Here is a 13,624-nt window from a genome sequence, read left to right on the forward strand (position 1 = left end):
AAATCTGCTTGGTTGTTTTTAATAGTCTTTTGTCATTTTCCCATTTCTATAATTTCATTTTTTATTTCTTCAGGCATTTTATGTTTTCTACATAGCATAGCAACTTTATGTTGATATCTGATGACTCTTAATACCCATATACCTTTGGTATTTATTTTTATTGTTTATGTTCCATTTATGTTTGGTTATGATGGTTGTGTTTTTTGGAAATCTGTAGTTATGAACTCAGATTTTATTGTCTTAATGTGTGAGAAGCCTAAATTTCTTTGAGATTCTTTTCTCTATAGATGTGATTTTCCTTTTGCTAGGAGGCAGGCAGTAGTACATATCTGAGTCCGCTTTAGCCCCTCTAATTCAGAGAGTCTCAGTTTTAGTTTTTTTCTCCTTGCTACTGGTCCACAGCTTCGTCTTCATATTTTTAATCCTTTAGGCAACCTTATTTTTTATCATTTCCAATCATTCAATATACTTTTTTAGAAAACACACCTGTTTATTAAATTTCACTAAATCTTCATTTTGATCATCATATTTTATATGCCTGTATGTTCCACTCAGTTGTAGAAACCAAGTTTAAATCAGCTGCTCCCTTGCATTTTCTACAATGGCATAATAAGTTGAGACTTTAAACAGGGTACCATGCCTCTTAGTGTCTGCTCAAAAGTAGTTCATTTCCTTTAATTTTTTTCCTGAGGTAAATAATTTTGGCTCTTCTTGACTTAATAATAGCTACTTTGATGGCCAAATTTGGTTTCTAGGTGGCAGAATTGGTAACTTATATTTTTTTTACAAAACTGTAGGAACTAGTCCAGGCTAGTGAGCGATTAAAAAACCAATCCAAAGAGCTGAAAGACGCACACTGTCAGAGGAAACTGGCCATGCAGGAATTTATGGAGATCAATGAGCGGCTAACAGAATTGCACACCCAAAAACAGAAACTTGCTCGCCATGTCCGAGATAAGGAAGAAGAGGTGGACCTGGTGATGCAAAAAGTTGAAAGCTTAAGGCAAGAGCTGCGCAGAACAGAAAGAGCCAAAAAAGAGGTTAGTAGTCAGGCAAATTTCATAGTGCCATGGGATAGTGATTAAAGCTGCTTTTTGAGACTAGTGAAATAATACATATTTCATTTTTTAATTTTTGAAAAAAAGTTATTTTATAGTTTGATAATATCATTTTATGTGAAGTCAACATTTGAATTACCTTCCTATTATAAGATAAATTCCCTTGGGGGAAAATATTTTGTTTGAAAAAAGTAATAACCACAAAATCTGCTCTTTTCACTCTATTTTAAAGCTGGAAGTTCATACTGACGCTCTAGTTGCTGAAGCATCTAAAGACAGGAAACTGCGGGAGCAGAGCGAGCACTACTCTAAACAACTAGAGAATGAATTGGAAGGACTGAAGGTATCTTTTGCTTTCCCTAATTAATGTGTTTTTCTTTAGGCTTGATAAGAGTATTAGTTTCTGTACCCTCTGCAGTGTAAAATGGAAATTACCCTTAAACCTATTGTTCTTAGTTTTCATTTTTATTTTTTTTATTCTAATTTGTTATACATAGTAGCAGAATGCAATTCATTTCATATTACACATATAGAGCACAATTTTTCAGGACACTGATTGTACACAAAGTATTTTTCACACCATTTTAATTCTCATTCTTACCACAGGGAAAATGATACAGATTTCCTAAGGCTGAAAAAAAGGGAAGGTCACGTTTAGTGGAGAATAGGAATCTATTAGGAAGAAGTTATAATATTTTTTGAGGACTGCCTGCCTGAATAAGATGTACTGGTAATCTGTATTAGAGTTATGGTAAGATATCTAGACTCCTGTCTGTCTTATAAATGACTCAGGAGAGGCTCAGACAACTTTGCAGAACTTGGGTTAGTTGGAATGAGATGATAGTAGACACAGGCTAACACATCTCAGCAGTTACTTTTTAAGAGAAATCCTGTGCCATCTCTTGAGTTAGAATCAAAGTGAATGTTATCTCAGGAAGTGTAAGTACTCCTTCAATGTTGTTTAGAATTCTATTAATAACTGTAACATAGTTCTTATTAATGACATTCACAAACCTGTCTCCTCACCTAGACTGTAACCTAACTTATTGAAAACATAGGTAGATTATTAACCTGCCCTAGTGCAGAGCCAAATATTTAATACTTATTTAATAAGTGTATTAAATCATACAAATGGTCAGAACTTTTTCTCTGGTTGATTGAATATCAGTGGTTGCAGGTAAAATTCCTCCTCTGGGTTAAATAAAAATATAAACTCTAAGGGCTGGGGTTGTGGCTCAGTGGTAGAGTGCTTGCCTAGCATGTATGAGGCACTGGGTTCAGTTCTAAGCACCACATATAAATAAATAAAATGAAGGTCCATTGACAACTAAAAAAAATCACATATATTTGTCTACTTGTCATTATTGCATTGTTTATTAAAACTGCCTAATAAATAATGCATTTAAAGAATGCAGACCAGGTCATAGCACATATTAAAGGCTCAGTAAATGCAATGATTATGACCACAGTGTAATTTCCTTAGAATATTTTTTGAAAGTGGAATTTCTTGGTTAAAAGATATATGAATATAATTTAAAAGCACATTTTGGCTCTTTGAGAATTGTAGGAATTTTTAGTCCATTAGAGTAATTTTCAACAGACTTAAAGAGAGAAATAGATCTACAATAAGAGAGACTTCAGGGCTGGAGTTGTGGCTCGGTGGTAGAGCACTTGCCTCGCATGTGTGGAGCACTGGGTTTGGTTCTCAGCACTGCATATTAAATAAATTAATAAAATAAAGGTCCATCAACAAGTAAAAAAAATACTTTTTAAAAGAGAGAGACTTCAGTATATTGGATAGAACATAGAGACATATCAATAGGAAATTGAGATCTTGTTCAGCACTAAAACTAACTAGGCTTACCAAATATTTGTAGAAACTTTCATCCAGTATCAGTAGAGTACACATTCTTTGCAAATGAATTTCCCAAATTCCAGGATATTTATGTTATACCACAAAGCAGTCTCAATTAATGTAAAAAGACTGAAATTATACAAAGTATCTTCTCTAGCCACAATGAAATGGTGCTAGAAATTAATAACAGAAAAATTGAATATTCAAAGATGTGGACATTAAACACTCAAACAGCTCCTGGGTTAAAGAACAAATCGTAGGGAATTTACAAAATACCTAAATGAATGAAAATGAAAACACAACATATCGGAATTTATCGGGTTCAGTAAAGCCAGTATTCAAAGGGAAATTTACAGCTATAAATGCCTATATTAAAAAGGGGGAAAGACCTCACATCAGTAACTTTATACTTTAAGGATGTATAAAAAGAAGGGCAAAATAAACCCAAAGATGAAGAAGCAAAGAAATAGAAAAGAATAGGGCAGAGATAAATAATTAGAGATTAGAAGAATGATAGAAGCAAGGAAACCAAAAGTTTTTAAAGAAGATCAGCAAAATTGACAAATCTTTAGAAGACTGGAGAGAGGGAGAGAGGAAATGAATATGCAAATCAACAAGTGAGCACTTTATTACTGACCACTGCAAAGTAAAAGAATTAAGAGAGAATACTGTGAACAAATGTATGCCAACAAAGTAGGCAAACTAGATGAAATGAACAAATTCCTAGAAGGACACAAATAACCTAAAATGACTCAAGATGAAATAGAAAATCATATATGGCTGGGAATGTTGCTCAGTAGTAAAGAGCCACTGGGTTCAATCCCCAGTACCAAAAAAGAATATCTCAACAGACCTATAAATAAAGAGATTGAATTAATATTCAGAAACCTTTAACAAAGAAGTCCAGAATCAGACTGCTCTACTGGTAAATTGGAACCAAAAATTTAAGGGAGAGTTAATACAAATCTTTCTCAAATTCTTCCAAAAATCAAAGAGGAAGAAACACTCCCTAACACATTCTGTGAGCTCAGCATTACCCTGAATACCAAAGTCAGAAAAAAAATCAGGAAAAGAAAATTATACATCAACATTTCTTATGACCATAGATGTGTAAATCCTCAACAAATTACTAGTATATTGCATCCAAAGGTGTATTATAAGGGTTGTATACCAAGCAGAGTATTTCAGGAATGCAAGGGTGTTCCAACATAAAATCAATAAATGTAATACATTAATAGAACCAAAAGGAAAAAAAAAGAAAATGATTGTCTGAATGGATACATGAATGTCATTTCAACAATCCAACATTCTTTTTTTTTAAGATTTATTTTTAAGATGGACACCATATCTTTATTTATTTTATTTATTTTTATGTGGTGCTGAGGATCGAACCCAGTGCCTCCCATGTGCAAGGCAAGTACTTTACTGCTGAGCTATAACCCCAGCGCCCCAACATTCTTTTATGATAAAAATTATCAGAAAAATAGGGATAGAAGAGAACATACTCAGTAGAATAAAAGGCATTTTTAAAACCCCACAGAATATTATACTCAATGGTAAAAGAATGAAAGTTTGCCCCTTAAGATCAGGAATGAGGCAAGGATGCCCATTTCACCAGGCTGTTCAACTTTACTGGAGATTCTAGCCAGAGCAATTACACAAGTAAAAGAAATAAAAGGCTTCCAAATTACAAAGGAAGAACTAAAATGATCCACATTCAAAGGTGATACAGTCCTACATTTAGAAAATCCCAAGGAATAAAGAAGAAACATAATAGAGTTTATAAGTAAATTTACCAAAGTTGCAACATACAAACAAGGATAACACACAAAAATCAGTTGTTTTCCTATAAGCCAGCAGTGAACAATTTGCACAGGAATTTAAAATAGCAATGTCATTTACAATAGCATCTAAAAGAATAAAATGCAGTGAAGTGCGTTTAAACAAGCTAGTTAAAAACTTATACATTGAAAATGATAAAACATCGTATTAAGGAATTAAAGAAAACCTCAATAAATGGAAAGACACCATCCCGTGTTTATGTGTAGGAGGACTTAATATTGTTGAAATGAGAATATTACCCAACGTGATGTACAGCTTCAACTTAATTCCTGTCAAAATTACAGTAGCCTTTTTTCACACATTTTCAAATTTATTTGGACTTTCAAAGGAGTTGAACATCCAAAAAGTCTTAAAGAAGGAAGATAAAGGTGAAGGAATTCACACATTTTAATTTTACTACTCATTACAAAGTCAAAGTAACCCAGGGTGGTGCTCTCATAAAGTTAGACATACAGACCAATGGCATATAGTTATGAGTCCTGAAATAAATGCATGAATTAATGGTGAATTGCATTTTGCAATTACAAAGTCTGTTCAGTGGGGGAAAAATAGTCTCAACAGTTGTATTGGGATGACTACATATCCAACATGCAAAACAATGAAGTTGAATGCCTTCCTAACGTTATATACAAAAATTAACTAAAAATGAATCAACAACCTTAATGTTAGAGCTGTAACAATAAAACTCTAAGAATAATTTAGATTTGGCAATGGGTTCTTAGAAGGGACACTGAAAATATAAGCATCAGAATAAAAAATAAATTGGACTTTATCAAAATAAAGTTTTATGTGCATTACATTAAAGGACGTTTTCAAGAAAGTGAAAAGACAGCCTGGTATAGTGGCACATGCCTGTAATCCCAGTGGTCGAGAGGCTGAGGCAGGAGGATCACAAGTTCACAGCCAGCCCCAGCAATTTAGTGAGGCCCTAAGCAACTTAGCAAGGCCCTGTCTCTAAATAAAATATAAAAAGGCCTGAGGATGTGGCTCAGTGGTCAAGCGTCCTTGGGTTCAGTCCCCAGTACCAAAAAGAAAGAAGAAGAAAGTGAAAAGACAACTGAAGGGAATGTAAGAATATATTTGCAAATCATTCATCTGATAATGGTTTTAAATCCAGATTATATAAAGAATACATACAGCCCAACAATGAAAAGGCAACCTAGTACCAAAAAAATGGGCAAAGGTCTTCAATAGATATATCTTCAAAGGAGATATACAAATGGCCAATTAACATATGGAAAGATGCCTAGCATTATTAATTATTAATGAAATGCAAAATACAACCAAATGAGATACTATTGCATATCTACTAGGCATAGCTAAATTAAAGAGAGATAGATAGAAAGTAAGTATTGGCAAGGATATAGGGAAATTGGAACCTTTGTTCATAGCTGGTGGAAACATAAAATTATGCAGCAACTTTTTTTAATATTTTATTTTTTAGTTGTAGTTGGACACAATATCTATATTTTGTTTATTTATTTTTATGTGGTGCTGAGGATCGAACCCAGGGCCTCACATGTGCTAGGCAAACGCTCTACCACTGAGCCACATCCCCAGACCCTATGCAGCTACTTTTGAAAATAAATTGTTGGCTCCTCAAAAAGAAACAGAAACCATATGACTCAGCAATTATACTTACAGGTATATATCCAAAATATTTAAGAGCACATACTCTAGTTTTATATCTTACACTGATGTTCAATGAAGCATCATTACAATAGTCAACAAAGGTAGAAACAAAGTTTCTATCAAGCAACGGTTAAACTAAATGTGGCATGTAGATAATGAACAATGAAGAGGCATGTATCAGAAGGCTGTTCTGATACATGACACAACATGATTGAATCTGGAAAACATTATTCTGAGTGAAAGAAGCCAGACACAAAAGGACAGATAATGTATTATTCTACTTATATAAACTATCTAGAATAGGCAGTTTCTTTGAGACACAAAGTAGAAGAGAAATTACCAAGTTCTGGGTAAAGGTAGAATCAGGGAGTTAATTCCTACGGTTGCAGAATTTCCTGGGGGACGATGAAAAAAATTTTAAAATGATATATTGGTAATGTTCACACAACATTGTAAATGTAATTAATGCCTCTGAATTGTACAAAGAAGATGATTAATATGGAAAGTTTTATGTAATATCTATTTACTCCTTAAAAAGTTAATAATGTAGTATATCATCTGGGCATGGTAGTAAGTACCTGTATTCCCAGTTCTCAGGGTCTTATGTAGGAGGATCACTAGAGCCTGGAAGTTTGAGATCAGCCTGGGCAACACAGCGAGATTTGATCTCAAAAAATAAAAATAATAGCGTAGTATATCAATAACCAAAAATAACCACATTTTAAACCTTAAGTGGGTGAATTGCTAAGATACATGAATTTCAATAAAAATGTTTTTAAAAGAATAATTGTATGTTGCTAGAGTTTGTTTTGTTTTGTTAAAACTTATTTTATTAGTTTTTGCTAGGCATTCTATTACACAGTACCACAGAGTGGGTGGCTTAAAAAAAACATTTATTGTCTCAGTTCTGAAGGCTAGAATGTTAGCACAGTGTGCTGGCAGAGTTGGCTTCTGATGGTGTGCTGGCACTCTTTGGCATTCTTGACTCGTAGATGTATCACACTGATCTTTGTCTTCATGTTCACATGATGTTTTCCCTATGTACATGCCTTTGTATCCTTTTTATAAGGAGGTATTCATATTGGAGTTGGAACTACCCTAAAGACCTCGTTTTAACTTGATTACCTCTGAAAGACAGTACTTTTAAATAAGGTCACATTTGAAGTACTCATGATTAGATCTTCAACATAGGAATTTTGGGGAGACATAATTCAAACAGTATCAGTTGTATTTTTTCAAAACTCAACAGTCTGCTAAGCATTTTATTTACTAAAGATTGTCGCAGCAGGGCTGGGGTTGTGGCTCAGTGGTAGAGCACTTGCCTAGCACGTGCAAGGCCCTGGGTTCGATCTTCAGCATCACATAAAAATAAATCAATAAAATAAAAATGATATTGTGACCAACTAAAAAATAAATATTTTTTTAAAATTGTCAGCATAATTTTAATGATCATAAATATTCAAGAATAACCAAGGTTCTCAAACATACCTTGGTTTTACTTTTGTAATCACCTAACTGCCATGAACACTTTTATGTACTATTCATTATTTTCTTAGAAAAGACACTTAGAAATGAAATTAGTAGATTATTTAAAGGTATTTCATAGATACTACAGAGCTTTGTAAATTTGAGAGGCCCAAAAGTTGTTACTGCTTTCTTGCATTTCTTGGTTTATATGGATTATTAATTATTTTATCTTTAAGTTATTTGCCCAATTAATTTGTAGTTCTAATGTTTTTACTTACAGTTTGAATAAATTCTTTACTGAGTAAAAATTTTACTTTTTCTTAGACTTTTAGAAACTTTACCAGTTTATTATTTGCCCTTGAGTTTTGTTCTGGTTTATTTTTAAAATTATATAAGAATCATTTATTTGTTTGTTTGTTTAAGTATTGGGAATTAAATCTAGGGGCACTTGACCACTGAGCCACATCCCCAGCCCTTTTTATATTTTATTTAGAGACAGGGTTTCACTAAGTTGCTGAAGCTGGCTTTGAACTCATAATCCTCCTGCCTTAGCCTCCCCAGCTACTGCGATTATGGGCATGCACCACCATGCCCCAGTAGAATTGTTTTATCCTTTTCTTGATGTATCTTCTATTCCTTCAAAACTTGGCTTGTGCTTTTCTTTGTAGAATTTTCATACATATTTAATTCTGCTTTTTTTTGGATGTTTCCGTGGGATTTAAAAAATATTTAAATATTTAATCTGGAATTTGTTTTGCTGTATGTTATTAAATGAGACCTTTTCTTTCTTATATTGCTAGCTGGTGATTGATTCTAGTTCCATTTATTAATTACTCTATTCATATCTTTCTCCTTCTTCCCTTCTTTCCCTTCCTTCCCTCCCTCCCTCCCTTTCTTCCTTCCTTTCTTCCCTTCATCCCTCCCTCCCTCCCCAGGGATTGAAACTCAGGAGTGCTTAGCCACCAAGACTGAGCCACATACCCACCCCATTTTATTTTTTTATTTTGAGACAGGGTCTTGCTAAGTTACTTAGGGCCTCACTGAATTACTGAGACTAGCTTTGAACTTGCAGTCCTCTTGCCTCAGCCTATAGGCCTGCACCACCGCACCCAGCTCATTTTCTTTATCATTGATTAAAGATGTTGTATATGTTGAATTAAACTATTTTGGAGCAGGAGATATATTACAATGATACTTTTTAAAGACTTTCGGTATATTTTAATATCTGAAAAGAAAACCCCCCTGCTCACACTTCTTTTCCTTTTTTTCTAAGACTTTGATACTTTTAATAGCTTATTCTTGCCCATAGACTAGAAACATTTATTTCCATCTCTTCCTATTCTACTGTACTCCTCCCCACATTTAAAAAGAACTTTTTACATAGGAGATAATTTGAAAAATATTTAATGGACATATTGTGATTTTTTCCTTTCAAATACTTGGGACTTAAATTTTTTTTTAAATCTTTCATATCCTTTATAAAGACTTATAGTTTTTCATACATTAGGAAATTTCTCAATATTATCTTGAATATTCTTTTTGAATATGTATATATTAGTATGTGGTGAATTTTGTTTTTGCTTTTGAAAATTTTTGTTGCTTATTTTAGTACCTAGAAATGTTACTGATTTGTGTTATCTTATATATCCTTCTGTTTTACTGACCTTTCTCAATTTTAATACCTTCTAATTTTCTGGGTAAACGACTAAATGGGAATTATAGTGATGTCATTTTATAATATTGTTAACTGTTTCACATGCTTGTCAGACAGTATTTAAAATCAATGTTATAAAAGAGTAGTAATGGGTGACATTCTTTTTCTTTATATATTTCTGATGTTTCACCATTAATTATAAAACTGCTACTTTTTTTTTACATTAGAAGATTTAGTGAACTTTTAAAATGCTTTTATTGTGGGACTTAAGAGTAGCATTTGGAATTATTATTATATTTTACCAGTTAGTTTTGGGCTGGGGTAACCACTTAGAAAATCATTTAATCTGCAAAATAATGCATTTATTAGTAAGTTTGCTTTACTAATTTCATACCTGCAATCTATTCTTTTGTTATAGCTTGTTGTTTTTTTTTTACTTACAATTTAATTTTGTTTTTTTACATTTTATTTGGCTCTTTTGTAATTTTAGCAATAAGTGATAGACATCTATAATTTTCATTGGTGGTATCTTTGTTAGATTTTTATTTCAGGGGAATTTTTCCTTGAAACCTTTTGTGCATGTTGTCATCTCAACAGTTAACTGAATAGAAAAACAAGGTTAAAGTGTTCCTTAGGTGATTAGAAAAATAAAAGAGTCGTATAGGTCAGTAGTTAGTGCTATAAGTTTATTTTTAGAGATAAGTTTTTTTTTTTTTGTTTTTTTTTTTAAACAGAGAAGCTTAAAAGCAAGAAAGCAAGAATCTGACTTGCTCTGTTTCTTCTCAGTTTAAGCAGTTTTGCATGCCAGGCTGTCTCAGAAACAACTGGACAATCTGTATCTAGTACATGATAAGTATTTTCTTAATAAATAGTTAAATATGCAGTGGACCATTTCCTCTGGTCTACATCAGCTCCTTTTTTATTTTTACCTTTTATACCTCACAGAGGAAGGAGACAGGACATTTTTGTTCAGCTTTAAATCAATCACCATTAACAGTTTTACAGCTCTTATCAGTGCCTTCAAAAAAGGAACAGTGCCCCTAGCTCTTTATTTACTTGTTGTCTATAAACCTACACACATAGGTTCTTTTAGTTTTAAAAGTTTTTTGAGAAATAGGATAGAACAAAGTATGAGCTTTGGAATTAAAAGCTCAGGAAATCTTATGGTCATAATCTGGTCTGTTTTTGCCTACCCTTTGGGCAGTAGCAAAAAGAACCTTTGGACTTTTATATTTCAGCCTAATTTCTAAAAATATGGATTCCAACCAAAGTTCTCCTCCTTCTTAATGTCCTACCTGAAACCAAGAGGTCTACCATTTTTTTCTAGCATAAATATGAAGGAGGTGTTTGTTTGGGCCTTTGTCATTTTCCCCGGATCATTGCAGAAGTTCCCTTTCTTTTCTTTTGTACATTCTAGCTTTATCGTCCTCTCCCCCGTTTTAATCTTTTTAGAGACACAAATATGATTAAAACTTTCTAACAGTTTCTTATCAGATAAAAGACTTAGACTTTTCCTCACTCATACACCAAAAATAATTCTACATAGGAATTTTAATGTAAAATAAGAAATCTTATAAGTACCAGCAGAAGAATTACAAATACATAATCTTGGTATAAAGACTAAAAAAAAAAAAAACCACACAGACCACAAAGGAATGTAAACCAAGGAAAATATTTGCAATATATGACTGACAAATAATAGCTTTAAATACAGAAAGAATATTATTTTTGTTTGAGAATATGCAAAAATGATATACATTTATGTGCATAGTACCTTATAGAAAGGAGTTATTATTTTATTATAGATGAATTAATCTTGTGTTATTACTTCTATAGCAAAAGCAAATTAGTTATTCACCTGGAGTTTGCAGCATAGAACATCAGCAAGAGATAAACAAACTGAAGACTGATTTAGAAAAGAAAAGTATCTTTTATGAAGAAGAATTATCTAAAAGAGAAGGAATACATGCAAATGAGATTAAAAATCTGAAGAAAGAACTGCATGATTCAGAAGGCCAGCAACTTGCTCTCAACAAAGAAATTATGGTTTTAAAAGACAAACTGGAAAAAACCAGGAGAGAAAGGTATGAGTCACATTATTTATTCATTCAATAAAAATGTATTGGGTATTTGTTTTGTGAAAAATGCTGGAGATACACAGGCAATAAGCATGTCCCAGTTCTCAAGGACACCAAAGTTAAGATTAGTAAATAGAAAATTACAGTACAGTATAGTAGGAAAGCAAATGGAATAAGTTTAGGAGCACACACAGGCACAAGAAGTAACTTTGGTACATTTAGGATTTCTGGACAAAACTAATTCTTAGCTGAGAGCTAATAAGTAAAAAGATGTAGGAAGGGAAGAGTGTTCAAGCAGAGGTTGCAGAATGTGCTAAGATCCAGAGAAAATGTGGAGCCTAATACGTTCAGAAACTGAAAGCTATTTATTATGATAGAAGCATAAATAGAAGGGAGTGGTAAAAAATGAGTCTGCAAGGAAAATAAAGCCAAGATCATGAATAAATGTAATGCATTTGCCATTTAAGGCCATTGAAGGAAAAGCATGATTTTTAATTTCTGTATTTGAATGATCACTTACTACTGGGTAAAGAATGATTTGAAAAGTGCAGACAGGTATAGGAGTTCAGCTATGAGAAATGAGATTATGGATGTTAGGTAGTGATAGAGAAGTTGGAGAGAATTGAATGGATTCAGAAGTTCTGCTGAGAAGACAGAACATGTAGGACATAATGATCAGCTATGAGAAGTGAGGGAACAGGAGAAATTTTCCGTAATGCTCAAATATCTGGATTTCAGGCACAGTGGTACATGCCTGCAATCCTAGTGACTTGAGAGGCTAAGGCAGGAATATCATAAGTTCAAGGATCAGCCTGGGCAACCTAGTGAGACCCTGTCTCAAAATAAAAAATAAAAAGTACTGGGTAATATATATCAGTGGTAGAATGCTCCTGAGTTTAATCCTCAATGTGGTCAAAATAAGCAAAAAAAACAACACTTTAGATTTCAGGCAACTAGATACATATAATTGTCATTCTTAACTTATACTGGAAGCCCAAGTTTATTCAGTTTGGTGCATTCATTGACTCAACAAAATTATTTTAAGAACCTACTATGTGCAAAGCATTGGTGTATATACTAGGATATAGCAATGAGCAGACAAAGAAAATCCTGATCTTTATGGAGTTTTCCTTTAGTATGGTAAAAGACAAAGAAATAAAATGTAGAACACATTAAGTAATGATAAATGCTAAAAACAAAAAATAAAGTAGGAAATGACTATTAAGAATTAAGAGGACAAATTAAATTACATATGTGTATACATATGCATGCACATATATTTTAATATATATAGAATGGATAGACAGAAACATAATATATATGTTTTGTATATATTTACATGCCAGGGGAAAATATACTGAGAGGTGATGTCTGAATTAAGACTAAGGAAATTTAGGTAAATGCTTAAAAGGTGTATGAGAAGATCATTATACACAAAGAATAAGTCTATTAAAAAAATTGTAGGAAGCTGGTATGGCTTAAGTATAGGCAAGGGCAAAGAAGAATAGAAATGAGTCAGATAACAGGAGTCGGTTTTTTTAAGCCTTATAAGTCATATATTGGTGATTTATTGTAGTTTACTTCAGGAAACTTGTTTCTCATCAGGATTACTATGACTCCTGGGTTAAGAATAGTCTGAATTAGATAAGAGCAAACTATAAGACTATCTAGAAGGCTGTTGTCATAATCCAGGCAAAAGATGATGACTCAGGCCTAGGCTGGTGGCAAAAGGGATAGTTAGAAATGTTCAAATTTTAATATTCTTTAAAGGTAAAGGGTAATGGTATTGGTTGATGGATTAGATATGGAATGAAAGCTAAAGAAAGAATCAAGGATGATCCTGCGGTTTTGACAAGAGCAAATGGAAGACTATAGTTACCACTCAGGAAGACTACAAGAGAAGCAAGTTTCAGATGAGTGTATTATCGAGAGCTTTGTTTAATCAGCTGGCTTGCAGATGCTTGACCTTCAGGTAGATATATGAAGTAGGCTTATATATAGAGCACCCTGGATTTCAGGGGTAGAGATATAATTCTGA

General features: G+C 32.9%; 1 protein-coding gene across 5 annotated transcripts in view; it reads left to right on the top strand.

The window, feature by feature from the left end:
• Cdc42bpa (CDC42 binding protein kinase alpha) overlaps nt 1–13,624 on the top strand; it is a 301,602-nt gene that overhangs the window by 182,242 nt on the left and 105,736 nt on the right. For 3 of the 5 annotated variants that reach the window (XM_071600007.1, XM_071600005.1, XM_071600006.1), the window contains exons 13-15: nt 798–1,040; nt 1,291–1,401; nt 11,345–11,592. In XM_071600007.1, coding sequence (XP_071456108.1) covers nt 798–1,040; nt 1,291–1,401; nt 11,345–11,592 — 602 coding nt within the window. The remainder of the gene's footprint in view (nt 1–797; nt 1,041–1,290; nt 1,402–11,344; nt 11,593–13,624) is intronic. The other 2 variants (XM_071600008.1, XM_071600009.1) reach the window with 1 other exon arrangement.

This window comes from Marmota flaviventris, chromosome 12, assembly GCF_047511675.1.
Source record: "Marmota flaviventris isolate mMarFla1 chromosome 12, mMarFla1.hap1, whole genome shotgun sequence".
In the NCBI taxonomy this organism is placed as follows: Eukaryota; Metazoa; Chordata; class Mammalia; order Rodentia; family Sciuridae; genus Marmota; species Marmota flaviventris.